This window comes from Hyperolius riggenbachi, chromosome 6 (assembly GCF_040937935.1).
Source record: "Hyperolius riggenbachi isolate aHypRig1 chromosome 6, aHypRig1.pri, whole genome shotgun sequence".
NCBI lineage: Eukaryota > Metazoa > Chordata > Amphibia > Anura > Hyperoliidae > Hyperolius > Hyperolius riggenbachi.
This window is the reverse complement of record NC_090651.1, coordinates 273713640-273741188: the sequence shown is the minus strand read 5'-3', so window position 1 is coordinate 273741188 and position 27549 is coordinate 273713640. Positions and strand designations below refer to the sequence as shown.

General features: G+C 44.0%; 1 protein-coding gene across 2 annotated transcripts in view; it reads right to left on the bottom strand.

Annotated features, from left to right (window-relative positions):
* Positions 1 to 27549, bottom strand: part of DSCAML1 (DS cell adhesion molecule like 1) — a 406342-nt gene that overhangs the window by 303137 nt on the left and 75656 nt on the right. For both annotated transcript variants that reach the window (XM_068240886.1, XM_068240887.1), the window contains exon 2: positions 5995 to 6312. In XM_068240886.1, coding sequence (XP_068096987.1) covers positions 5995 to 6312 — 318 coding nt within the window. The remainder of the gene's footprint in view (positions 1 to 5994; positions 6313 to 27549) is intronic.

Genomic DNA, 27549 nt, shown 5'->3' with positions numbered 1-27549 from the left:
CATCTCCTTGCTCCTGACATCACCTGCCAGCAGTAAAAATGTCATTTGATAAAATGTCTGAATGTAAATCAGGGAGAGGAAAGATATTACAATCGGCAAACACTGACTAAATTTAAATCATTTATACATAATTGTAAAAATGAAGTACTTTTTTGATTTTTTACATTCTTTTCACTGGGGTTCCTCTTTAAGATAACAATCAAAAAAAATATAGCCCATATCAAAAATGATTACTCTTTTGTAATGTACTAAAATACTTAATACTAAAATAAATGATATATGAGTGTCAGTTTGCAAAAAAGCTCATCTGAATGTCACAATAGTGACTAGGGGAGGTCAATGAGATGCAAATACTGAGTTGATGCAAGATTATGCACATTTTGTACGAAAATGTATGGAGCTTGAAAATTGATTAGTCTATTTTCAAACTGCATACTTTTGCATAAACCTGCATTAACACAGAATTATTTACATCTCAGTGGTCATTCCCCTTACTCATTGGGATTTATTCTTACAGCACAGAAACTATTTATTAAAGATTGCAGCGTATACATCAGTTACACAGTCGCAATCAGATATATATGTATGATTTTAAAATTACGTTGGCTGCTTTATTGCAGCAGCACAAATAACAGTTTTTGATTGGTTTATTTCATTGTTGTGGACTAAACACTGCTATTACTGTATATTCAATCCATTTATGATGACTATCTGAGAAAAAGATCCTGGTCATATTTTTTTATTTTAATTACAGTTTAAAAGTATTAGGAGTCGGTTCATTTTTGTACGACTCCGACTCCAGGAACCTTAAAATTGCTCCGACTCCAAAGCCCTGCACAGTAGGATATCTTTGCAATCCCTACACAGCAGCAAATCTCTGGGAATACCAAACCTCAGTGAATCTCTGCAGAGCAGCAAATCTTCAAACAGAAGTAAAAGCATTGTAAATTCACCTAAGACAAGAAGCTTGTGACTTGTATATTTATCTTCCTTCTCACATTCTGACTTCCTCATCTACATAACTTCTGTAAATTACACAGAATGGCTGATGTAGTACATTATTTAAAAAGTGTGCAAAATAAACAGTTTAATAATTAAAAAAAAAAACTCTCAGGAAGGAAAATTTTAATTGTGAATTTAATTGGTGTTGGAGTAATTCTATTAGTGAAATCCCCCAAAGCACTACAAACAGACCTTAAAGAGAACCTGAACTGAAAATAACCATACACAGGTCATACTTGCCTCCCGTGTAGTCTACTCATCAATCTCTTTCTCCTCTCCTGCATCCCATTTGTCCACTGTGATCAATGGAATTCTCTGTCCTCTATTTTGAAAATTGCCATTACCCCATAACAGCTTCCTGGTCAGCACACTGTTAAACTTGTATATCACCCACTTGAGCCATAGGGAAACATGGACATTACCTTGCACATTCAGTTGTAACTGACAGCTGCTGATATATAACTGACAGCAACTGGTATATTTCAGTTCTGACAAAATATTGTCAGAACTGGAAGGGATCACTGTAAGAAGAAAATGGTGAGCTTCTGAGAGGAACTGAGGGCGAGATTAGTATGTAATATTCATTGGCAGCTACGTCATGTGTTTATTTTCAATAATTTTCCTCGCTTCAGGTTCCCTTTAAAACTGTAGTGAGAGGGATATGGAGGCTGCCATCTATTTGGCTCTACAACCCTACGGGACCATCAACCCCCCCCCCACACACACACACACCTTTTATCAATCATCTCCATGAAACTTTACGGACGTGCCTGATCACCCTTTGGAGAGCTAAAACACCCCAAAATAATCAGATTTTTATCAGCCTCATAGGCTAGTGTCCGCTGATCACCAGCAAACTTGATCAAAGTAATAAAATCAGTCTGTGTATAGCCGCCTTTCTTCAGTGACATTGCTAAAATAGGATTATAGTCAGCAGAATAAACATTTTTTGTAAGGATCAGGATTGCAGACCACTCATTCACTGCTGTGGTGGTCACACAAATACAAATCTGGCGGAGCAATTGCTAGGCAATACTACCAACTTTTATGTAGTAAACAATCTATTCAAATGACATTCAATCTGTCCCAACCTCATACTGCACATTATGAACTATGTCATGTGAGGCTACGAGAGGCTGAAGCAGGCCTTTCCGTCTATTCAATTACATTTATTTCAGCTTTATAGTATGAACCCTGTAGCGAGAGGATGGAATAGATTGAATGTAATGGCACAGACTGAACAGATTACTTAAAAGTGCTCTCATAATACAAAGATATAGCAAAACTGCCTGAAGATCGCTCCACCGGATTTCCCAAGTCTGAAAGATCTGATCTCCATGCTTAGCCTAACAATCTTAGCAGAGAGGTTAATGACAGAGCAGTACATTACTGATACTGTGATAATTTACGAGTGAGGATTGAAGCTCTTACAAATACTCATCCATAAAGGGTCTCAAATAAAAAGGGGAGCAATGTTTACTTACCTGCCTAAATTAAAGTTTCTTCTATGTGGTGTACCAATTTTTCTTACCATCGCTACTCTGGAAGTGTGTCTGTTCCTGTGACTCTTCTCCCCAATAGGGATGGTCAATGAGATGCAAATAATTCCAAGATGATGCAGGCTTATGCAAATTCTGTATGAAAATGTTTGTGGCTTAAAGAGAATCTGTACTCTAAAATTCTTACAATAAAAAGCATACCATTCTATTCATTATGTTCTCCTGGGCCCTTCTGTGCTGTTTCTGCCTCTCCCTGCTGCAATCCTGGCTTGTAATTGCCATTTTTATCCAGTGTTTACAAACAAAAGACATAGCAAGTGATAGGCTGAGAGTAGCTCAGTGTGTGAGTCATACAGAGTGTGCAGGGGGCCTGGAGAGGGTATGTATAGCTTCTAGCCAATCACAATCAGCACAGCACATTCCAGCCTGACTGCCTCAGCCCGACAGAGGAGAGAAGATAAGAGCATATAACAGAGATAATACAGCCACTGTGCAAATAGGAAAGGCTGCAGTTAGACAGAGCACATTAGAACAGGTATAGGAACGTATAGGATAGAAGAAATAAGGATGAAAATTTTGTTACAGAGCCTCTTTAAAATGGAACAATCAAATTAAACCTTGGCGAGTCTCCATTGGTCCACTTTCAAGCTGCATAAATTAGAATACAAAATGTACATAATCCTGCATCAACTTGGATTTGCATCACGGTGACCATCCTAAGTCCTGGAACCCACTACGGTATCGCTAATGCAATCGCTACCGTTTTGTATGAGCGGTTTGTAAGCTATTACATGAGCGATTTTGATAGAGTTTTCTAAAAAGTGTCAGCTTTTTTCCAGCGATTGTGTAGCGATTAGCGTTTTTAATTCTGATTGGTCCTTTCAATTAATTTTAACTTATTTACAGTGTGCAGTAATGTAAAAACGCTAGCAAAATCGCTGTGTAGGTTTTGACGAGCGATTATGCCAGCGTTTACGCTAACACTAATTGCTAAAAGCTAAAAATGCTGCTTGTCCTGCGTTTGCGATTTTGATCATCGCAATCGCTCCAGTGGAATTTGGCCCATCCATTAACATTAGCTGAGCGTTTAGGGAAATGGCTAGCGGTTTGAATTGCTCCCTAAACACTCACAAACTCGCTCTAGTGGGTTCCAGCCCTTACTCCCCATCACTCTTCAACTGACTGACTTTGCCTGGACCACGCCTACATGATCACTCCCCCACCCTCATATTGGTAGAGGGAGCAGGACAGAAGCACCAGAGCAACCTGGCAGTCCCCGATGGGAGAAGTCTACTCACAAGAAATAGTAGTAAACTTATTTTTATTTCAATTTAAAAGAAGGTTGAGGTTGGCAACAGCTGCTTCTTAAAGAATCCTTTGGCAACAAACGTTGTCATATCACTTGGATTTGTGAAAACTAAAATTTGGCCCATTTTCACAAAAAGCTAAGTGAAATGAAACGCCATTGTTTCACAGATCACCCACTTCTAAGGATTACCAAGCCTTTGAACATAGCACTATGATCATTGCACTGTCAGTTTTACTCTGTCTGCTGCGATACACAGCAATATAAATAATTCTGTACGTAATAACAATGCATGGAAATGTATTATTCTACTATCCGATATTTGCTTGCTATGGTTCAGCCCCACAAAGGACATTTGCCATGGCCCACTAGTTTAAGAAATGAAACTTTCAAGGACAGATCAGGTTTTATTTCCTAGAAAAACTAGGAAGCCAAGACAACTGGGCTTTAAAGAGGGCAATCTTTCAGTTCAATATATCTCAATGTGAATCTGAAATGTCGCTGTTCGGCTAGGAATTTTTCAATGCATACCTGTTACATGTTACCTCAATGCATACAGTATATGTTCCATATTCCACAATGCTTCCTACGTTCAGTGACAAACTACACAGTGGCTCTGCACATTTGGGCTCACAAGAGCCATGTACTTTTCATGACATGAGCAGGGTTAAAGTGGACCTGAACTCAGAACTTCCTCTCTGCTCTAAATGATACGCAACAGCGTAATAACCTTTATAGAAAAACATTTTTGTTAGGACTAACTAAGGCTTGAGACCCACTAGAAAGCTTTCAGCAGAGATACATGCTTTCTAGGAATCAAGTGACTCCTAATCACTATGCCAATAAAAGTGGATAGAGATGAGCCCACTGGAGTGATTCGATTTGGCCAAACTGCAATCAGGTCCAGTGCACACCAAAAACCTCTAGCAGATCCGCAAAACGCTAAAGGTTTTTGAAGCAGATTTTCAGAGCGATTCCAGGCATGTTTAGAGAGATTTTCTAAACATGCCTAGCATTTTTTGGAGCGTTTTCATGTAGCAGATTTCATATATTGTTACAGTAAAGTTGTTACTGAACAGCTTCTGTAACAAACACCTGGAAAACCGCTCTGATCTAGCGTTTTTCAGAGCGGTTTGAGCTTTTCCTATACTTTACATTGAGGCAGAAATGCATCTGCAAACCGCAAAAATGCTGCAGGAGCCACATTTGCGGTTTGCTAAAAACCTCAAACTGCTGGTGTACACCATCCCATAGAGATACATTAGCCAAGTGTTTTCACAGGCGGCAGCGGTTTTGAAAAGGCTACCAAAAATGCTTGGTGTGCACCAGCCCTCACTCTGCCTGCACCATTCTGCTATCGATAATAAGGCCTGTTCACACTTGGAGCTTTCTGGCAGCATTTTGCTGATCTCCAGTGATCAGCAAAGTGCTGTGACAAGTAATCCTATGGGATTACTCACACTGCAACGCTTGCGGCACAGTAGTGATTTGCACCGATCACAAAAAAGCAGCATGCAGCATTTTTCGGGCGATTGCAATGCAATTCTCCTTCACTTAAATGAGAATCACAAAGTGCAACTGCAGCAAATTCGCGCATTTTGTGGTTCAGAGAGTGAACAAGGACTAAAGGTTCGCTGCAAGCCAGAAATGAGTGCTAAAATCACTTTATAAAAAAGGCTATCAAAAACGCGGAGTGATTGCAGTCAGCGATGTGTACTGGGTCCCAGGCCTCATGGCGAATGTTCTCAGTGAACCAAATGCCAGCATTTCGTTTACATGGTGAATATTGATTGGCTTTTGTAGACTTCACCCACTTTTCTGAATATGTATCCCAGTCACCCAGTGACAAACTGTGCAAAGTTTGAGAACCCGACCATTAACAGTGTAAGAATGGCTAGTTTACTTTTTCCTAGTGAAATCTTTATTTGTCTCCGCCTACTTTTTGGTTATAGGGATAAAAAATAAAGTGTCCTATAAGTTATTCCAGGTAAAGTACTATGTGTGCGCCAAATTTCATTCAAATCCGTTCAGCCATTGTTGTGTGATTGAGTAACAAACATCCCAACTTTCAAATTTAGAATATTAGTGAGATCTCAAGCACAAGAACACTATGACTAAATTACACAATGCTTCAGTATATTGTCCTATCAGTCCCCTCTCCCCTGTAGAAATCAAGGTTTTGCTTACCAGCTTTGACGCGAATGTTTGGACTCCGAATTTTGCCAGCGGAGTTCTCAGCTGTACAGAAATAGTCATTGTCATGTATAAAGCTATTGAAAGCGGACTGGGAGAAGGGATATAGCTGGAGAGTGCCATTGGCGTGGACGTGCCTAATGTGAGGCACGTCATAAATGTCATCTCCTGTCCCCAGGTACCATCGTAGCGTGGCGCTGGGAGATCCGGCGGCTGGGCAGGGGATAAATACCCCCACAGTGCTGGAAAATGTGATCTGCAGCAAGGAAGTATTCACAAAGTATAGACTTGTGCCGGCATCCTCAGAGCAAGCTGCAAAGAAAAGGAAAATATATTAGTATACGGAAGGGAAGAAAATCCATTTATAACTTCTGCACAGACTCATTTATACCACATATATAAAATCCATCTACAAATAAGTAACACAAACTTGAACAAAACTGTACTTTATTTTTTACTTTCAGCCAAGATAGGACTATCTGGCCAATGCCAATATACACTGTATGACGTAGTTTGTCCTGGAAGATACAAAGTCCAGGGTCCCATCCCAGACGGTACCCATACACTGGCAGGTGGCAAATACTATTTAATTAGCAGGAGGTGCGAAAGTGGTGTGGCCAAATTTAAACCGGAAGAAGTAATCAGCCTTTTGCACACTCACACCCAAAGCTTTACTGTACACCAGACACACAGATAGAGTCAAATCTGTATCCAGCTGTTGTCCCTGGGATCCATATGTGTACCTACCACTTGCCCTGTAACATGTTAATGCTGTAAGGCTAGTCTTACCTAACTCACTTGTATGACGGGTCAATTCTTTTTCTCTCAACTACTCTGGACAATCTAGTCTATGTCAGTCCCAGAACAGAGACCTAGACTGACCCATAGATCACTTGATGTATAAAGACTCCTACACACAGCAGATGAAACTCATCCGATAAAGACCACCAGTCAGAGAATCCAGTGTGTATGGAAGCCCCAATGCCCCCCGCCTGCTCTGCCAGCAATCCATCTGGGCGGATGACGTTGGCTGAGCGATGGCTGATAGCATGGTTCTCCCCCACCCACTGCATAGCCTTGGCTCTGCAATGTCACCCAAGGAATCGGGTCCCAATCCCCATCGGGGACACAAATTGATCAAGGCCTTAATATTTCTGCTGGTAGGTACGACCATGTGACCTAGACATTTAGCTGCGATAAATAATGAATGTGGTGGCTGCCAGTGATACTAAGTTTTACTGGTGCTTACCAGGCTGCTGTAGTAAACGTCTTTTAAAATACCATAATCTATTTTTATTTTTACAAATGTGTACTTGCTTGCCTGACCTAGCAGCACAAGCAATGGTAGAAAAATAAAAGAATAAGCCTTGGAAATAGATTGCAGTTTAGAACCCTATAGTGGGCTACCATTCTTCTTCTTGCACTCTCCAGGAGCCTGGCAGTCCAGTCCACAACCCTCTACAGCAGGGGTAGGGAACCTTGGCTCCCCAGCTGTTAAGGAACTATAAGTCCCACAATGCATTGCAGGAGTCTGATAGCCAAAGTCGTGATTAATTAAGGCAAATGCATGCTGGGATTTGTAGTTCTATCACAGCTGAAGAGCCAAGGTTCCCTACCGCTGCTCTACAGCATACATGTTAAACTCCAGCCCGCAGGCCAAATCTGGCCCTCAGAGCCATTAAATTTGGCCCTTGAGTGGTTTACCCAGTTTACATTATGTTTGGCCCAGTCTAGACCGCCAGAGAAGCTGTATTGGAGGTGAAGCCCTAGAATACCAGGCAAGCCATATAGGGGAGGTAGGGTGAAAGCACTAAACACTAGGGAACTCTATAGAGGAGGAAGGACCAATACCTCTAGACACCAGGGAACTATATAGAGTTTGGAGGGGGGAATTAGACACCTGGGAACTTTATAAGGGAGGGTGGTGGCCAGTAGAGATTGAGGTTGGCCCTCGACTAGGTCCCAGTGTACAATTTCAGCCCACTTTGTATTTGAGTTTGACACCCCTGCTCTACTGTGAGCACAGATGGGTGATTGGCAGCCCCAAGATTGCCCTCACCCAGACGACACTGCAGGAGGGAGAGGAGTGACCAGCTGGGCCACATCTACTCTCAGAAGGTGCTGTGGGAGTCAAAGAAAAAGTTGCAGATGCAATCTGAGCCAGCTGCTTAGGGAGGGATCACACATGCATCTGATTCCCCACAAGTGTTTTGACGCATAATTGTATTATTTGCAGAGCATTTCAACTATTTATTTATTTTTTTACAGTAGTCATTTATCTCTATTGAAAATCACATGTGCTGCGCAGGGAAGTAATGCAGATTGTATTAGCTATCTGGAATTGCATATGCCTCCAGGAAACATCCGCACCGTAGACTAATCATATGTGATTCTGTATCCGTTTTTTGTATACGGAAAAATTGCGGTGCATTTGCTTAAGTGTGACTCCTGCCTTTCAGCAAAAAGCTACATTACTTGGCATAAAATAAACATAAAGATCTGCATCAACCCCATTTTTTTTTAGCCTCCGATTTACCATCTCTGGTGAATATTATCACAATCTATGGATTACGGTAGCCAGTGGTCACATTATTCTAAACTGTACTAATAACATACACATGCACAATAGCCAGACATCCGGATCCGTAGCCTCCTGACCACAAGCAGCAGGACAGAAGGAATTAAAGCCTTGACTCAGGAGTCAGGACAACCCAATCCACAGCACTGCCTAGAAATACACGCTGCAAGATTACAGAGATTGTGCTTACTTGTCATACTACACTATACTAATAGCATATATGTGCACAATAGCCTCCTGACCACAAGCAGCAGGACAGAGGCAATTCAAGCCTGGACTCCTCAGAGTTAGGACGACCCAATCCACAGCACTGTCTAGAAATATATGCAGTAAGATTACAGAGCTTGTGCTTACTTGTCGTTCCACACTGTACTCAGCCTGTTCTTTGTATGCTGGACTATGTGAAGTATGTATTGTTGGCAGTGTTATAATTATATGTTTTACGTATGGTGTCAGGCTGTGCATGGCAGTTGTTGAATTTTAAATATAGTATCTACTTTATCTACTGCTTTCATAGAATGCCGGTTCAGGGTTTTAAATGCGGTGTTATTCACGCTGCTATTCTTTGATTTGAAAATATAATGGAATACTTTCCTCCACTACATTTAAAGCAGCACCGATGCATAAAACAGAGCAGTGGACAGAACCAAAACTCAGGTGAAGAAAACGTGAGGTGGGAGCACTATGTATGGGACATGCCATTTCTGACTTGATTTGGAAAATGCTACTTGCCTGGCTACAGTGATGAACTCCGGCTTCTGATGGCTCGTTTCCACTATAGCGAATCTGCATGCGGTGTCCGTATGCGGATTCGCATAGGCAATGCAAGTGGATGGGGCTGTTTCCACTTGTGCGGCTGCGGGAGCGTTTTTTTGTGCGGCAGAAATCTGCACGGCAGAGCAGTCAGATTTCGCGTGCGAGAGGAATGCACGCGAATCGCCGCTAATGCTTTTAATAGGGAAACCGCATGCGGGTTGAGCATGCGGTTTTTGCCGCGAAGTCGCATGCGATTTCGCATAGGTATAATGTTAATTTACACAGGCAGTGACATGGTTAAATTCGCACATACCCTTACCTATGCGGAATCACATGCAAAATCGCGGCAAAACCGCATGCGGAATCGCACCCGCATGCGATTTCGTCCACGGTGGAATGCAGGCGATTACGCACCGCAACAGTGGAAACGAGCCCTTATACTTTGTGAATCACTGACACAGGGCAGGTATGCAGAAGTGATGATCAGACTCCGAATTAAGGGCTCTTTCACACTAAGACGTTGCCTTTGATGCGATGTTAAAGTCGCACAACGTGCCCCTAATACAGCGCATGTAGGTTATAAAATCGGACGTCATTTTGTACTGCGTTATGTGTCTCTTGGTGCGCCGCATACTGATGGAACGAAAACGGCGCATGCATTACATTAAATAGAAAACCAAAACAACATTACTGAGCATGTGCAACACACAACGCAGCTAATGTATTGCTAAACGCACAGCATGCAGCACTTTCTAAATATTGCTACACGTTACACACAACGCTATGTGTGCACTGTGAATGTCACACAGCCTTTGCATTGCTGTGCGTCAGTCTGCGTTGGAACATCTTAACGTCGCACTGTGAAAGAGGCCTAAACCACTGAGCCAAATCACCCGCATGAAAGCCAAGAAATAAAGATGGCAGTCGCTAAAGTACAGTCACGTTAAAGAGGGACTGTAGTGAAATATAGTGAATCAAATTGCTTATTTCGTTCCAATATTCATTTACTTACTATTTGCCCACTTTAAAAATCTTCCCTCACCCTAAATTGCATAATTGCACTCTGAAATGTTATCACAGGTGGTACCATCTTTAGTCCTGACAGGTGATCTCAGTAGAATGTGTTGATTGAGAGTTCCAAAGACAGTACAAGACGTACCAGGTCTCCCAAAATACTTGGAGGGGGGGGGGGGGGGGGGGCTGGGATTCCACACAGGTAATCAGCATAGGCTAAACGTCAGTGGAAGGGCAGGACTACACACTAATACGCAGCAAGATAGATAGATAGATAGATAGATAGATAGATAGATAGAGCTCCTGAAGCTGAAACCAGGAAAATTACAGTAAATGTGGGTATCCTGAATGAATGACTGCATGCTACTATATGTCACTATAGTGCCTCTAAGTTTCCTATATCACAGCACCAAGCATACCTCCCCTTCTGTACTACTCAAATGCTGCCATTTTCCTTTCTAAACTCCGGATGGACAAGATAAGCAGCTACAGGTCCTGCAAAGGTCCATTTTTCATGTTTTTGTTAGTAAAGTAAAGAATCATAATAGATACGGGTCTCATGAATTGATGGAGTAATTAAGAGTTGGAATAAGTAAGGAAAAGGAAGCTGAAGTCCCATGAATGAAATCAGCACTGGGCAGCGAGGACATTAATCAGTGATAATTAGCTAAGAATGCAGATTAGCTGTACTAGGATTATACGGGGGAGTTAAATAAAAAGGTGAGAAACATTTGGTGACTTCAGCTATGCGAATGAAGTGCAATGCGATGGTGAGATGATTTGTGTATTGGGACAAATCAGAAATGAAGAGAGAGATGGTTGTGGAAGAAACACAGCTCATCCAATTCATCTGCCTGAACCAGGATCTGCTGTGATCTCACCGACTCCCTGTACATGAAATTCTGGTGATAATAAAAGCAAGGTCTCTGCTGGCAATACTAATACAAGAACATAAATAACACATAGTGATAACAAACACATAGTACAAATCAGTGTATGGTGCATTACACTCATTTCAGGGAATGTTTTGGAAACGTTCCGGGAAGAGTCACTGGGGGATGCCTGTACTCAAACTAGATTTCCAAACAAATTTCCATGAGGCCCCTTGCACACCTGCACACTACATTGCCCCGCATTACTCTTTCCCACCACAAGGGCCATGCAAGTCTATGGAAACTTGCACAATTCATATGGTGCAAAGGAAGTATCCCAATCGCTGCAATGTCAATGCATCGGCTGCAGCGCTTTGCCGCATGATCCGTGCCTACTGTACAGATGTTATTTCTACTGGCTTCGGGAAAAACCTTGCCAGCACTAAAGAGATCGCCAGCTGTGAGATAAAATTCAGAATATAAATCAGGTTGAGGAAAGATTTCACAATGGGCAAACACTGACTAAATAATATTTAATATTGTAAAAAAAAAAAAAAAAAAAAAAAAAAAAAAAAAAAGGAGCAATTGTATTATTTTCAGTAAAGTTCCTCTTTAAAAAGCAAGAGTTAGAATGTTAGACTGTACAGAATATAAACGTGTTTGAGAAGTCAGATATGCACTTCATAAAATGTGCAAGATGCTGAATTCATACCCTTTTTGAATGACATCATATATCATCTACTCATCTGTCATCTTCCGGGCCGCAGAGGGAAGTGGTGGCAATTTAGAATATTGTACACACCCAGAATGCACACCCAGGGTCCATTAAGTATTTGCATTAGGACAGCTGTCATGCGTAGGCAGATAAGAAGGGTTAATTATTACATAAAACAAACCTGCTCTATGGTGACAAAACAAACAGATCCATAAACTACTATAAACCTATAAACACATGCCTAATGGTTGCATGATAAGATCATTTTCTTCTCCTTTTAGAAGTAATAAGACTTAGTAACCACTCAGGTATGGTTTAGGGGCCAAAATTCCTCCTTTAAAATAACCAGGTTGATTCTGTGCCCTTCATCCCAGCCTGAGTGGCTACCCTGTTATGTTCAGTTTACAAGTCTTTCACCACATGGTCTGTGGTTTGCATACTGTGCATTGTCAAAATCTAGCAGTGCTGTAACAGACGCAAAACTTTTTTTTTTTTTTTTTTTTTTAATTTAGATTCCCTTTAGCTTTAAAGAGACTCTGAAGCTATCAAAAATACCTCTTTATTTCAGAATCCTCTTCAGCAGCAACAGCCAAGATGATTTGCCCTATCCCAGCGGCCACACAAGGTCTTTATCCCCTTCAAATCCCGGGGCAAAATCCTACGACTTTCAAAGTGGCAGATTTTGCTGCCCAGGGAAGGCAGAGCTTTGGGGTTTAGCTCTGCCTCCCGCTGATCGCCGCCTCTCCCCGCCCCTCTCAGTGAACAAAGACAGAGGGGCGGGAGAGGCGGCGATCAGCGGTGATTGAATGGACTGGAGGCAGAGGGGGGGGGGGGGGGGGGGATAGAGACCTTGGGACGGCCAAAGGGATGCGTCGAATCATCTTGGCTGATACTGCTGAAGAGGATTATGAAATAAAATAGAGGTATTCTTTGATTGCTTCAGGCTCTTCAACCCCCCCCCCCCCCCTCCACACACACACACACACACACACACACACACACACACACACACACACACAGACAATGTACCTACCTAATGCCTAACCCTTAAATTCCCCCCCCCCCCCCCCAAACAAAAATCAAACTACTTAACGCCTAACTCTTAACCCCGCCCCCAAACTACCTACCTAGCGCCAAACCCTTGTACCAGCGCATGCCATTTACTGTGCGCCCAAATTTACGCTCCAGCGCCCAAGTACCAATATTTTGCATTGGCGCCTATGGTGACACCCAATTAGTCCACTTGTTGCACACGCCCACATTTGTGGCTTAGTCTGTGCTTTCTCTCCTCTCCCTAGTCAGTACCAACCTGCCCTCCTTAGTACTCTAACCTTTAGCCTAGCCTTCTGGGTTCACCACTGCAGGGACACTGACATCCATGGAAAACTTTCAGCCTTATTTCTTCTATCCTATAAGTTCCTATACCTGTTCTAATGTAGTCTGGCTTACTGCAGCCTTTTCTAGTTGCACTGTCTCTGTATTATATCTAATCTTTCCTTTGTCGAGCATTGTCAGCCCAGAGGGGAATGTGCTGTGATAGGGAGAAGTTATGCACACCTCCCTCACGCCCCCTGCAGGCTCCGTGTGTGTGTGTGCTTTGTTTATTAGTCACAGCCAGCGTCTCTGCTCACAGCCAGCGTGTCTGTGACCTTGTGAACAGCTGTGAGTGCAGAAAGATCAGTTCAAAGCCCAGACAAGCAGCCAAGGCAACAAGTGGGAGAAATATTACAGCAGTGAAGAGGAGCCTCTGCAAAAAGGCACCTGCTCTGATGATGTATTTCCTGTTTGGCGGCCATCTTCATTGTTTACAAAAACAATGAATAAACAGTGATTTTATCACCAAGAAAGCAGCAGGAGCAGCGAAAATGTCACAGAGGGGGCTAGGAGAAGACAACAAACAGGCTGCCACTTGTTTATGTAAGATTTTCACAGTACAGATTTTCTTTAAACTTCTCATACTCCAATCTATTACTATTAGTTTGTGGATTAAAAAATAAATAAATCATATCTAAATAAGCTTTATTAGGTATTTTAGCCTATTAAAAGCATAAAGGAATCTTTGAAAAGCTTTTGTAAACAAATACGGAGGACAGCAAGTATATAGGTGTCAGAAGGTACATCCCATGTCATTCACAATAGGGGGGTACTCAAGAAACACTATCTAACATAAAGGGGTACATACTGCAATAGTGTTGAGGAACACACTGCTCTACACTAGAGTCCTGGGACAGAGGCAGCAGTGAAAGGGACTACTTCTCCTGAAGCCGCAGTTACTGATGAGTAGCTCTGCTGTAGCAGAAGTTTAGTACGGCAGAACTTAGTAAAAAGGGAGCTGGACACGGGACAAGGGGGTGAGATCTGGGACTGTCCCACCGAAATCACAGAGCAAGTAAAGAAGCTTAAATGTATATTACAGTAGTGCCAAGCCTACAGACACTGGAGTCACAGACAAAGCCCGCTGCTTGTGGTTCAATGTGATCATTGCTGTCACCAGCACAGCCATATATTATGATGCCACAGCGTGGGCCAGGTGCTAGTCCTCTTGATGATGTAGGCCATACACTATTTAACCACAGTGACCATCAGCCTGCAATCGACATTACGACTGAGATGGCAGAAACCACCTATACCAATTATGGAATGTTGCCTGCAGGTCGATCACAGGACAATTGCGGTGCCGTAGTTAACACAATATCCACCTAGGTAGATGACATTTGACTAATCTAATGGCTAGTCGGGCAAACACATTGCACAATGTGTTTAGGAGGAGTGACAAGCAAAGGAGCAAGCAGTGTTTTGTGGTGCGGGGCACAAAAGAAGTCAACGGGCTTATTTGTTGCACATTGTCTAGCGATCTGTTGCGGCTCCATAAATGACGTCATGGTGCAGCTGTACACACGTTAGATTCTCGAGCGATACCATGCAGAACGATTGTCTCAACCTGTGCACAGGGCTTAAGATGCAGCCTTGTTTTCCCATCAGTTTGGAAACTGTGGGGGTTGGAACCACTTTAAAGGACAACTGTAACAAGAGGGATATGGAGGCTGCCATATTTATTTCATTTGAAACAATACCAGTTGCCTGGCTATCCTGCTGATCCTCTGCCTCTAATACTTTTAGCCATAGCCCCTGAAAAGGCATGCAGCAGATCAGGTGTTTCTGACATTGTCAGATTAGCCGCATGCTTGTTTCTGGTGTGTGATTCAGACACTACTGCAGCCAAATAGACCAGCAGGGCTGCCAGGCAACTGGTATTGTTTAAAAGGAAATTAATATGGTATCCCTCATTAAAGTTGTCCTTTAAGCCAGCATTTTGTATTCAGAGTTTTAGATTGATCTTGTGTTGACTTTTTATTCTCTTTGATCCCTTTTGAGTTTTTATTCCACTGGTTATTGCATTAAATCAAAGCAGAACATTTTATATATCTGTTCCCATTGAGGATGTACTTTTAAAGCAAAGGAAAGAAAACGCAATGCTAACAGTCCTATGTACAAACAGGCAAATAATAGAGGAACTGCGCCGCTCTGCTTTCTCAGAAAGATGGGCACTGGAGACAGCAATGTTATAGAAAGCAATTACACAATCCCAAACACATCTATCTTCACCCTCTCTCTCTTCCATGTATTCTATCAGTTTTCTCAAACTACCATCCAGCTAAGCACTGGTGAAAATCTGCAGTTTATTACCCGGACCCACACCAAAGAAAGTGAACCACTTATTCTCCTGCAGTCGGCCAGAAGCATCAGTTTGAAAACATGAAAAAGGATATAGATGTTGGAATTCCCAGAAAATCTGCAGACATAAATTGGCTGAAAATACAGAATACAATAGAAGTGGCAACAGTAAGCTCTTCTCAGAAAAAGTCAGGCTTACTGCTAGCATTAAAATCTAAGCATTCTGAATTTCTTAAAGAAAAAAAAAAAAAAGCAGCTCTCAACTATACACACCGATCAGGCACTACATTTAAAAAACACAGATAGGCAAAGTAAATAACATCGATTCATTGATTTTCAGCTTACAGTGGTGCCTGTAAAGTACAGTATTAGGTAGTGGTGATCGGTCAGTTTTTAAAGGCGATGTGTTGGAAAAAGGCTAAAGATGAAAGGATGAGTAACTGAGTGAGGCTAGATTCACAGTGGGACGTTGCGTTTTGATGCCACGTTAAAGTCGCACCGCAAACTTACAACGCAACGCGCCCAAAAAGTGGCAACGCAGCGTTACCGTCACATACAGCAGATACAGTAAAAAATACAGGCAATGAAAAGTATGCTTCCAAGTCATTACTGAGCATGTGCAAACAGTCTAACGCAGCTAATAACGTGTATAACGCACTGTATGCAGTACTTTTACTTAACGTGCAGCATTAGACCCTAACGCAACGTGTGCACTGTGAACAGGTCACTGATTTTTCATTGCAGTGAGTTATTCTGCGTTAAATGCTGTTTTAACGTGCGACTTTAACGTCCCACTGTGAACTTAGCCTCACTGATTTGGATCAGCTCATCTTCAAAATGGTAGGCTTTGTAGGGTGTACCTGGTACGCAGTATTTAACAGCTATCAAAAGTGGGCAAGGATTGACAATGGGTCATAGTAGTGGCCCAAGGATGGACAATGGGTCATAGTAGTGGCCCAAGGATGGACAATGGGTCATAGTAGTGGCCCAAGGACGGACAATGGGGCATAGTAGTGGCCCAAGGATGGACAATGGGGCATAGTAGTGGCCCAAGGATGGACAATGGGGCATAGTAGTGGCCCAAGGATGGACAATGGGGCATAGCAGTGGCCCAAGGACGGATAATGAGGCATAGCAATGGCCAAGGATCGATAATGGGTCAAATTTCCCCAAGGCTTCATGGTGCATGTGGGGAGCAAAGGCTAGCCTGCTGGAAAAATGGACTTGTGTATGGTTAATGGCCACCACTAGACATAAGCCTAACCCGCATGTGTAGTACTGGTCTCTGTAATTTGCCTGCTTAATCAAGAGTAAGAAACTAATTTTTAGGAACCATAGAACTACTAGAAGGCAGGGGATATTGACCTTACAATACCGGGGTGAAGTCATATTAGTTAATAAAAAAAAAAAAAAAGTTAAAATTTGTGAAAACAGCACAGCAGGTAGAAATGCTTGCTACAAAGACCAAGCAAAGCAACGTTTTCTTAGATCTTGCCCTGACCAAAGACTAGGAGACTATACTGTGTGTTGCACCATCTGTAAACCACAAGCACCAGTCCTTGCTAGCCGATGCCGCAGAGTGGACCCCTGTAACGATTGGGTGCTGCAACTCAGACGTCTGATTATTTGTGATCTGCAGAATCACCAATAATACAGACGCTATACCTGATTATGTGGTGATCTGCAGTATCACCAATAATACTAGTATAGCTAGCTGAGAGTAAGGTGTGGTGTTTGGTGCAACAGTATAGACTACTGCAGTGGAGCTGGAGGGTCTACCAACACAAACAACAATACCTTTACCAGAGGAGCTGGCAAAGTACTAATAATGAGAGAACTAAAGAAATTTGGCTAAACCTTACCAGAGGAGCTGGTAAGGTACTGACAGTACAAATGACTGAATAGTTAACTAGACCTTTCCAGAGGAGCTGGGAAGGTAATAACAGCACAGGTGGCTGAATAGTTTAGCAAGACCTTGTCAGAGGAGCTGGCAAGGTACTAACAGTGACTGGAGCTTATACTAGTGAGTCTGAACCTCACCAGAAGAGCTGGTGGGTTCTAATGGCCAGAGCACCCCACTAGTGGCTAGGGCCCACTGGTGAGTAGAGTAGTCAGACAGGCAAAGTACGATAACAAGCAGGCAGAGACAGTACCAAAACGGCAGGCAAGAGAGTAGTAATATCAGGCAGAGGTTCAGCAGCTAAAGTCAGAAAGGCAGAGGTACAGAAACTTTTAGCAATAGCAAGGTCAGAGAGTAGCCAGAATCATACACAGGTTATCAGAAATACAATGTAATATTAACTAACTATAAATAGATGTATATTGCAAACACTGCATATACATCTATCATCAACTGAAACCTCACTAGGTCTGAGCGCTAACACAAGAGTATTCGCAACAGCAGAAAAGTTGCCAATGATTAGTGAAGCCGAGGAGAGCCCAGCGCCACGCCCACTAACAATCAGCCAATCCGAGCAGCGCGAGTCACTCCTGATGTCAGCCGACCGGCAGGTCAGCTGACGCGCCTTCTTCCAGCATAAAGGTCCTGTCTCCGCGCCCGCCAGCGCGATACAGAGACCCTATGAGCAAGAGACAATGCCGTTCCGGGCGTGCTGGACGCCGCCGGGACGGATAAGGCCTGTGAACAGGGAACAAAGGCGGCTGCGGGTATAACATGCGTATCCGCCGCCGCCAAGTTTACAGATGTTACAACCCCTTTATTTTACTTCTCGAGTGAAACCCCTGAAAGAAGCCAAGGGCAAGCAATTCCACCAAGAGTCTGAGGTATAAAATTGGTATAATTAGCCTGACTCCGTAAGCTTTGTAACTGGATATTAAATTGTTTTAATTTTTCTTAAAATGAGGAAGGCACAATAATAATCCCCATAAGTGTAGTAAAAGCTAAAAGAGAACTAGAGTTAAACAAAGAAAGCAGCCCTGAAAACAGCAGTGTCCCTGCAATAACAATGTGCAAAGTCCTGTCTTTTACAAGTATTGTTAATAGAAGTGTTGGAACAGGTCCTGAATTGTACCTATCTCATTCATCCGCAGCACAGTATGGGGAGGGATACTACTGGGTTGCTATAGTAAGGCTGTGGCTATGCAGTATAGTCTTGTTTTAATAAACTCTGATATAGTAAAACTTCAGATATAGTAAACTGAATGTCCAGGTTCTATCTATCTGTGATAAAACGCGGAAAAGCCGCCGAGTGTACTGACAGCGGGGCGGCTGATTCCGCGTCCAGCACGGCAGTTTGCACGCAGCAGCGTGCGTCTGGCATGGCTGGGTCTGTTAGTTCACACAGATTGAGGAATACGCGCGCGCTGAGAGGCAGAACCTTTATGACAACCAAGCAGGAATCAGCTGACCAGGTTGGTCAGCTGACCTCAGAGTTAGTGACTATTGGTTGATCATTGGTGGGTGGCGCCGGAGAGCGGCGCTCTATATATAGTTACTGCTGGTCAGTCTCAGGTTGTCTCCCGTTGCGAACACTTACGTGGAAGCACTCAGACCTTAGTCAGATCCTACAGTGTGTTGGAACCAGGAGGACCTGGGAATTCACACTGAGCCAGATTACTTCTGTTTATCATTGTGTTATACTTCAGACTAGTTCCAGGGTGACAAGACCACGGACCTCACACCCAAGACTAGGCATCGTTTGATATCTGTTATGACCTATTGCTCTTCTGACTATCCCTCTGCTTTCTGATTCAGTACCTACGCATATCTGATTATCTGTTGCCAACCCTGCCTGCCTTTGGATACCGAATCAGCCTTCTGTCTCTGTACCTTGCCTGTCCGTGTGTTGCCGACCTGGCTTGCCCGACCTCGAGAGCTATCTCTCTCCTTTAAGAGATAGTCTCCATACCTGCTAGTGACATCCACCTTTCAGGAGTCACTCACTCACAGGTCCTTCCTACCTTCAGACTGGGACTCCATCCCTTTGGAGATCTCAGGCTGCTGGAGGGTCTTCGCACTTCTCAGAAGGCAGTATCGCCCATACTGCCAAAGACCACCTGCTCCTCGGGTGGTCTTACTCAAAGTAATTACTGTTGCACCAAACACTCACACTATATAGGTGTCCAGAGGTTAGTTATACTTGGATTATCGGTGGTTCTGCAGATCATCAATAATTAGGTATATATCTGTATTCTTGGTGATACTGCAGATCACCAATATTTAGATTCTCTCTGTGTGCTGACACCGATCGTTACACTATCTAGACACACACACACATATACAGAATCTTCTCAAAAAATTAGCATATTGTGATAAAGTTCATTATTTTCTGTAATGTACTGATAAACATTAGACTTTCATATATTTTAGATTCATTACACACAACTGAAGTAGTTCAAGCCTTTTATTGTTTTTCTTCTTATTGATGATTTTGGCCTACAGCTCATGAAAACCCAAATTTCCTATCTCAAAAAATTAGCATATTTCATCCGACCAATAAAAGAAAAGTGTTTTTAAAACAAAAAACAAAAAAGTCAACCTTCAAATAATTATGTTCAGTTATGCACTCAATACTTGGTCGGGAATTATTTTGCAGAAATGACTGCTTCAATGCGGCGTGGCATGGAGGCAGCCAGCCTGTGGCACTGCTCAGGTGTTTTGAGGCCCAGGATGCTTCGATAGCGGCCTTAAGCTCATCCAGAGTGTTGGGTCTTGCGTCTCTCAACTTTCTCTTCACAATATCCCACAGATTCTCTATGGGGTTCAGATCAGGAGAGTTGGCAGGCCAATTGAGCACAGTAATACCATGGTCAGTAAACCATTTATCAGTGGTTTTGGCACTGTGAACAGGTGCCAGGTCGTGCTGAAAAATGAAATCTTCATCTCCATAAAGGTTTTCAGCAGATGGAAGCATGAAGTGCTCCAAAATCTCCTGATAGCTAGCTGCATTGACCCTGCCCTTGATAAAACACTGTGGACCAACACCAGCAGCTGACATGGCACCCCAGACCATCACTGACTGTGGGTACTTGACACTGGACTTCAGGCATTTTGGCATTTCCCTCTCCCCAGTCTTCCTCCAGACTCTGGCACCTTGATTTCCGAATGACATGTAAAAGTTCCTTTCATCCGAAAAAAGTACTTTGGACCACTGAGCAACAGTCCAGTGCTGCTTCTCTGTAGCCCAGGTCAGGCGCTTCTGCCGCTGTTTCTGGTTCAAAAGTGGGTTCATGCTTCCATCTGCTGAAAAGCTTTATGGAGATGAAGATTTCATTTTTCAGCATGACCTGGCACCTGCTCACAGTGCCAAAACCACTGGTAAATGGTTTACTGACCATGGTATTACTGTGCATAATTGGCCTGCCAACTCTGCTGACCTGAACCCCATAGAGAATCTGTGGGATATTGTGAAGAGAAAGTTGAGAGACGCAAGACCCAACACTCTGGATGAGCTTAAGGCTGCTATCGAAGCATCTTGGGCCTCCATAACACCTGAGCAGTGCCACAGGCTGATTGCCTCCATGCCACGCTGCATTGAAGCAGTCGTTTCTGCAAAAGGATTCCCGACCAAGTATTGAGTGCATAACTGAACATAATTATTTGAAGGTTGACCTTTTGTTTTAAAAACCCTTTTCTTTTATTGGTCGGATGAAATATGCTAATTTTTTGAGATAAGAAATTTGGGTTTTCATGAGCTGTATGCCAAAATCAGCTAGCTCCCCCTCCACCAGAGACGTCGGACATAGAAAAAGAAAAAAGATTTCATACATACCTTGGGCTTCTTCTAGCCCCATAAGCCTGGATCGCTCCCACGCTGCCATCCTCCGCTTCCTGGATCTGCCAGTACCGGGTCCCGTCACTTCCGGCGGATGTGGCCAATTGTCCGCATGATCAGGGGATCCCTCCATACCCTTACGCGTGCGGCTGCGCAGTATGCAGCCGCACACGTAAGGGTATGCTGGGAGCCCCTGTGATGCGGACAATTGGCCGCGTGCTGACGCCGACTGGTTGAAACTACAGGACCCGGAACCGGCTGATACAGGAAGCGGAGGACGGCGGCGTGGGAGCGATCCGTGCATATGGGGCTGGAGGAAGCCCCAGGTATGTATAAAATCTTTTATTCCTACATACTTAGAGTAGGTTCACACTTGTTCTAAAAACGTATCCGTGGCTCCAAGTATACAGGTATAACGCCTGATATAGTTAACCCTGCTTTAATAGAACTGTTATAGTAAACCTGTTTTTTGGCCAGTCCCTGAAAGGAAGTGGTCACTTATGTCTCAAGCCTCTTGGCATCAGGATAGAAAGTGTTAAAACGACACCACCACACACACACACACACACACACACACACACACACACACACACACACACCAAAACCCGCTAGCAGATCCGCAAAATGCTAGCAGATTTTGAAACGCTTTTTGTTATTTTTCTGTAGCGTTTCAGCTAGCATTTTGCAGTTTTGTGAAGCGTTTTTGGTGTAGTAGATTTCAGATATTGTTACAGTAAAGCTGTTACTGAACAGCTTCTGTAACAAAAACGCCTGCAAAACCGCTGTGAACTGGCGTTTTTCAGAGCGGTTTGCATTTTTCCTATACTTAACATCGAGGCAGAAACGCATCCACAATCCAAAAAATGCCTCACCCCGGGAGTATGAGTTTCTGCAAAATGCCTCCCGCTCTGGTGTGAACCACCCCATTGAGATACATTGACCAAGCGGATCCACAGCCGCAAGCGGCTGCAGAAACGCTGGAAAAGCCGCTCGGTGTGCACCAGCCCTTAGTGAGCACAAGAGATGCAAATTTTATGAGTCCAAAGTACGTCCTTATATGCTCCAAAAATACAGAGTTTGCACATGCGCAATATCACAGGTTACAAGAAGTCACATGATTTACAAGAAATGGCACAGTTCAATGATCCAGGGGAAAGCATGCTATTTGTGACAATACAGGTGTCCACACTGGGGAGAATGCCCAGTGCAGATATTTGAATATTCTCAGTTTCATAGAGCCCTTTCTTCCTACACATATAAGATATAGATATAAAGGTTCAAACCCTTTCAGTGCCATATTCTGTATCGGGCTATAGTGGAAAGTTGGTGGGCGCATGCATCATACATCAGTCGGAGGCCCCTGAGCTGTGGGCAGCCTGCTCTCCATCTGCGCACTACTCTGAACCTACGCTGATTACCTCAAAAGCTCCAGCCAATGAGACCTATGCTTCCTGTGTAAGCTGCTGCCTAATCACTGAGGGAACTGTCTGTCCTCTGTGACTTGCCTGTGCATGGCTGCAATGCTACAGTATCATCCAGACTGCTCAGAAATGTGGACAGAGGAACACACTGTCCATACTGTACCTGCATTAACTGGTGAGACCTGTGCTTCCTGTGCAAGCTGTGGCGTGATTATTGCATACAAAACCCTGCATATTGAGCACTGTGCATTCTGATCTAGTTTTGACAACAGTCTGTGCTCACTTTCTGAAGCACTGAGAAGAAAAAAATATGACACTTATCGACTGAATTAAAACAGTACTACAGTATACATTATGTACTTGAGCATGACTTATTCTAATATAGTAAACTCCTAACAGAGCAAACCACGTTTCTTGGTTCGTTGGAGTTTACAGCGTTTTCCACTGTCCTTAAAGGGAACCTAAACTGAGAAGGATATGGATACTTCATTTTAAAGGACACCAGAAGCAAAAATAAACGAATGAAATAAACAATTGTATCTTCCTTCTCCTGAAAACTACTTTTTAAAATATTCCACAGTTTTATTTTATGTTTAACCACTTCCACACCATGAAATTGTGTGCTGATCTGTGCTGCGTGGGCTCTCCAGCCCACAGCACAGATCAGCTAGCAGCCAGGGCGATCAGACTTCCCCCCTTTTTTCCCCACTAGGGGGATGTCCTGCTGGGGGGGTCTGATCGCCACCGGCTGCTTGCGCTTGCGTGGGGGGGCTCTTCAAAGCCCCCCTCCGCAGCGCTTCCTGGCCTCCTTCCCCTTCCCCCCCTCTCCCTCCCCCTGTGAGCGGCGCAGGACGGATTTCCGTCCTGCGCCTGATGGGATAGGCTTTAGCCTATCAGATGACGGTGATCCCCGGCCAATCAGAGGCCGGGGATCGCCGATCTCCTCTACGGCGCTGCTGCGCAGCAGCGCCGTATACATGTAAACACCGGGGAAGATCTTCCCCGTGTGTTTACATTTACCCTGCGAGCCGCCGATCGGCTCGCAGGGTGTTCACGGAGACACCCTCCGTGAGCTGACATGGAACGGCATGGTATACACTTCAGGATTCAGGGGCGTATATATACGCACCGAGAATCCGGAAGTGGTTAAATCTATTTAAGTTTTTACTGTTTTATTGTTTTTGCTCAATGACACATTCATTAAAGTATGCCAAGGCTAAAAATCTATGAACTATTGGCCCTTTTCATCTCTTTTCTGCTCACAGAAGCCATTTTCTGCCAGGAAAGTGTTTTATAGTTGGAATTTCTCATCAGTGAGGGTCACACTGCAGTCACTTCCTGTCCGAGTCAGGACAGAGTCAGCCACTTACACCCCTGATATTTAACTTTCAGGCAGAGAAAGGAAAAAAAAGGAACACGGCATAGTTATTAGTGTGATTGGCACTGTACATACACGTCTATCATTATGTCACATGTTACCTCGGGTATCCTTTAAAATAATACCAGTTGCCTGACTCTCCTGCTGATCCTGTGTCGCTAATGCTTTCAGCCACAGCCCCTGAAGCATGCAGATCAGGTGATCTGGCTTAAAGAGACACTGTAACATCAAAAACATCCCCTGGGGGGTACTCACCTCGGGTGGGGGAAGCCTCGGGATCCTAATGAGGCTTCCCACGCCATCCTCTGTCCCAGGGGGTCTCGCCGCAGCCCTCCGAACAGCTGGCGACAGACCCGACTGTCAATTCAATATTTACCTTTGCTGGCTCCAGCGGGGGTGCTGTGGCTGCTTTCGGCTCCGAAGTAGACGGAAATACCCGATCTCAGTCGGGTCCGCTCTACTGCGCAGGCGCCGGAGACTTGCGCCTGCGCAGTAGAGCAGACCAGACGGCGATCGGGTATTTCCGCCTACTTCGGAGACGACAGCCGTCAGAGCGCCTGCGCAGGAGCCGGGAAGGTAAATATTGACGTCGCCGCTGTACGGAGGGCTGCGGCGAGACCCCTGAGGGACGGAGGACGGCGTGGGAAGCCTCATTAGGATCCTGAGGCTTCCCCTACCCGAAGTGAGTACCCCCCAGGGGACATTTTGACGTTACTGATTCTCTTTAAGTCAGACTGGATTAGCTGCATGCTTGTTTCAGGTGTGTGATTCAGCCACTACTGCCACCAAAGAGATCAGCAGGACTGCCAAGCAACTGGTATTAAAAGGAAACAGCCATATCTATCTCAGTTTAGGTTCCCTTTAATACAGTAGAATCCCTTAATAGTAGAGTCTAGAAATGCTCTTAAAGAGAGTCTGAAGCGAGAATAAATCTCGCTTCAGACCTCATAGATAGCAGGGGCATGTGTGCCCCTGCTAAAATGCCGCTATCCCGCGGCTTAACGGGGGTCCCTGATCCCCCAAATCCCCTCCGTGCAGCGGGGGAGCGCTTCCGCATTGGGGCAGGGCTAACCGCCGCAGCCCTGCCCCACGCGCGTCTGTCAGCGCGTATCTCCGCCTCTCCCCTGCCCCTCTCAGTCTTCCTTCACTGAGAGGGGCGGGGGAGAGGCGGCAATGCGTGTCTGATAGACGCGCTGAGAGGCAGGGCTGCAGCCGTTAGCCCTGCCTCCAGGAAGAGCAAAATTTACGACCAAGTTGGTAGTTGATTTTGCAGGGGGGGGTGAAGGGACCCCCGTTTAGCCGTGGGATAGCGGCGTATTAACTATGAGCTCTGAAGCGAGATTTATTCTCGCTTCAGAGTCTCTTTAAATACTCTCTAGCAGACTGAAGGAGTTGATTCAACCTTGCTGATTGTTCAACTCCAGCAAGACTAGAATTGGAAAGTTAGCCTTCCCTGGTGGGGAAGACAAAATCCAAAATTGTATTTCAGGCCAGGAAGAGAGGCTGTAGTCTGGTTGTGATGTCTCCTTACATTTTCAGGTAAGTGGAGACCCAAATTGTCACTGAGCCGACATGAACCAGAACCAGAACTTCCACAAGAATTTCAATGAGGGGGTTTCAGAGGCGTATCTGCAGGGGTGCAGGTATGGCATGTACCTTGGGTGCCTCGTCCTGGGGGCGCTGCTCCATAGCAGATGCTAAGGTTTATCTGGGGGACATTCTGCTGCATGGTTACATCTTTTAGGTAAATAAGCTGTTATTTGGGGGATATGTATATGCTGACCTATTGTGATACTCCATTCTTCCAGTTCTTACAGGCCATGCTTCACTTCACATGTTAAAATATTTGGAGGGTGCATCCCCCTTCCCTGGGGGCGGATTTCAGTGTTTGCCATAGGCACAGTTTTCCCTAGATATGCCTCTGGGGGTCTTCTATAAGTGGAAGGGGGAAAGCTAGCCACATACCGATTTTGATACAATGTCTAAATGCAGTTCCTTCACTTATAAAGCACATAAGGTAGCGATTCCCTAAATGTCACATCTGAACTATATGGATTTCACAACTGAACCACACGAAAAGAATCAATGAAAAGAATACTTAATTTTAAAGTAGTTCAGCAGTAATCTCAGCTTTATAACAGTTATCGCAGACCTCTGGAGACCGGCAATGTAGATAAATCACTGTGCAAAGAATGGAGAGTTTCCACATTAGATTTGCAGAAAGAATTACCTAGACTGCGAAGCTGGAGGGATCCATCACACAGAGAGCTGAGTGTTCAGTCTGAGTAATCTCATATGCAAACCCCAAATGTCAGACATAGGTCACTGCTCCTGCTTTATCACTAGGATAAATGGGCATTCCATGCAAACCCAAAATAATCAGTAAAGACAAATGTAATGTTTAAAGAAAAATGAAATGTTAACACTTGCATAGCACTTTTCTCCTGTCCAATGCAAACTGAACAAAGCATACAGTATGTGACAAGAGGCAAAGCTACCCAAGGGCAGAAATATGTGAATTCTGGATCCATATACCTCTATGTTGTTTGCAGAGCTGTAGAGCTGATGAGTCAGAGCAATTTTTGGTACCTGGAGTCGGAGGTTTTATAAACTGAGGAGTCTAAATTGGAGTCAGAAGATTTTTGCACTGACTCCTCATTCTCTCTGTCCTCTTAGTCACTTTTTGAAAAATGACTTCTGGCTAAGGTAAAATTTTCAGACAAGAAAAGGCAGGCTTTCCGTAATCCTTCCTATCACCCTCCCATTCCCTCCTCTTTACCGCCTTATTCAGGGGACTTCATCTTGGTGATCAGCAAGTTCTCACATTTTTGCTGCTTGTGCAAGAACAGGATGGGGAGAACAGAGGCGCCAAAAGGATAAAAGGAAGCTAAATGAGCTTAAAAACCAAATTCTTGGTAAATAGAGGAGGTAGTGGTGGACTTACCTCCTCCAAGAAGACACACAACGACTGTAGTAAAGACAGTCAATATATTTTATTTATGAACTCCAAATATGCAACGCGTTTCGCAGCTTTAATCCCACTTCATCAGGCAATAACAATGGAGCAATAGCATTTGTGGTCAGTAGAAGAGCCAGGCACCTCTGTCCAGTCGTTGTGTGTCTACTTGGAGGAGGCAAGTCCACCACTACCTCCTCTATTTACCAAGAACTTGGTTTTTAAGCTCATTTAGCTTCCTTTTATCCTTTTGGTGTCTCTGTTCTCCTGCATAATATTAAGTCCACCCTGGGTGGAGGGTTGAACCCCCTTTTTCTCATCTACAGAGAACGACTTCTTATTCCTGAGTGGGGTCAGGAAAATCTCCCCACCTGCCTTTACAGTGGTTGCCTAATGGTAACCCTGGTTTGTGAGTATTAATATTTACTCTATCTATTAACCATTTACCA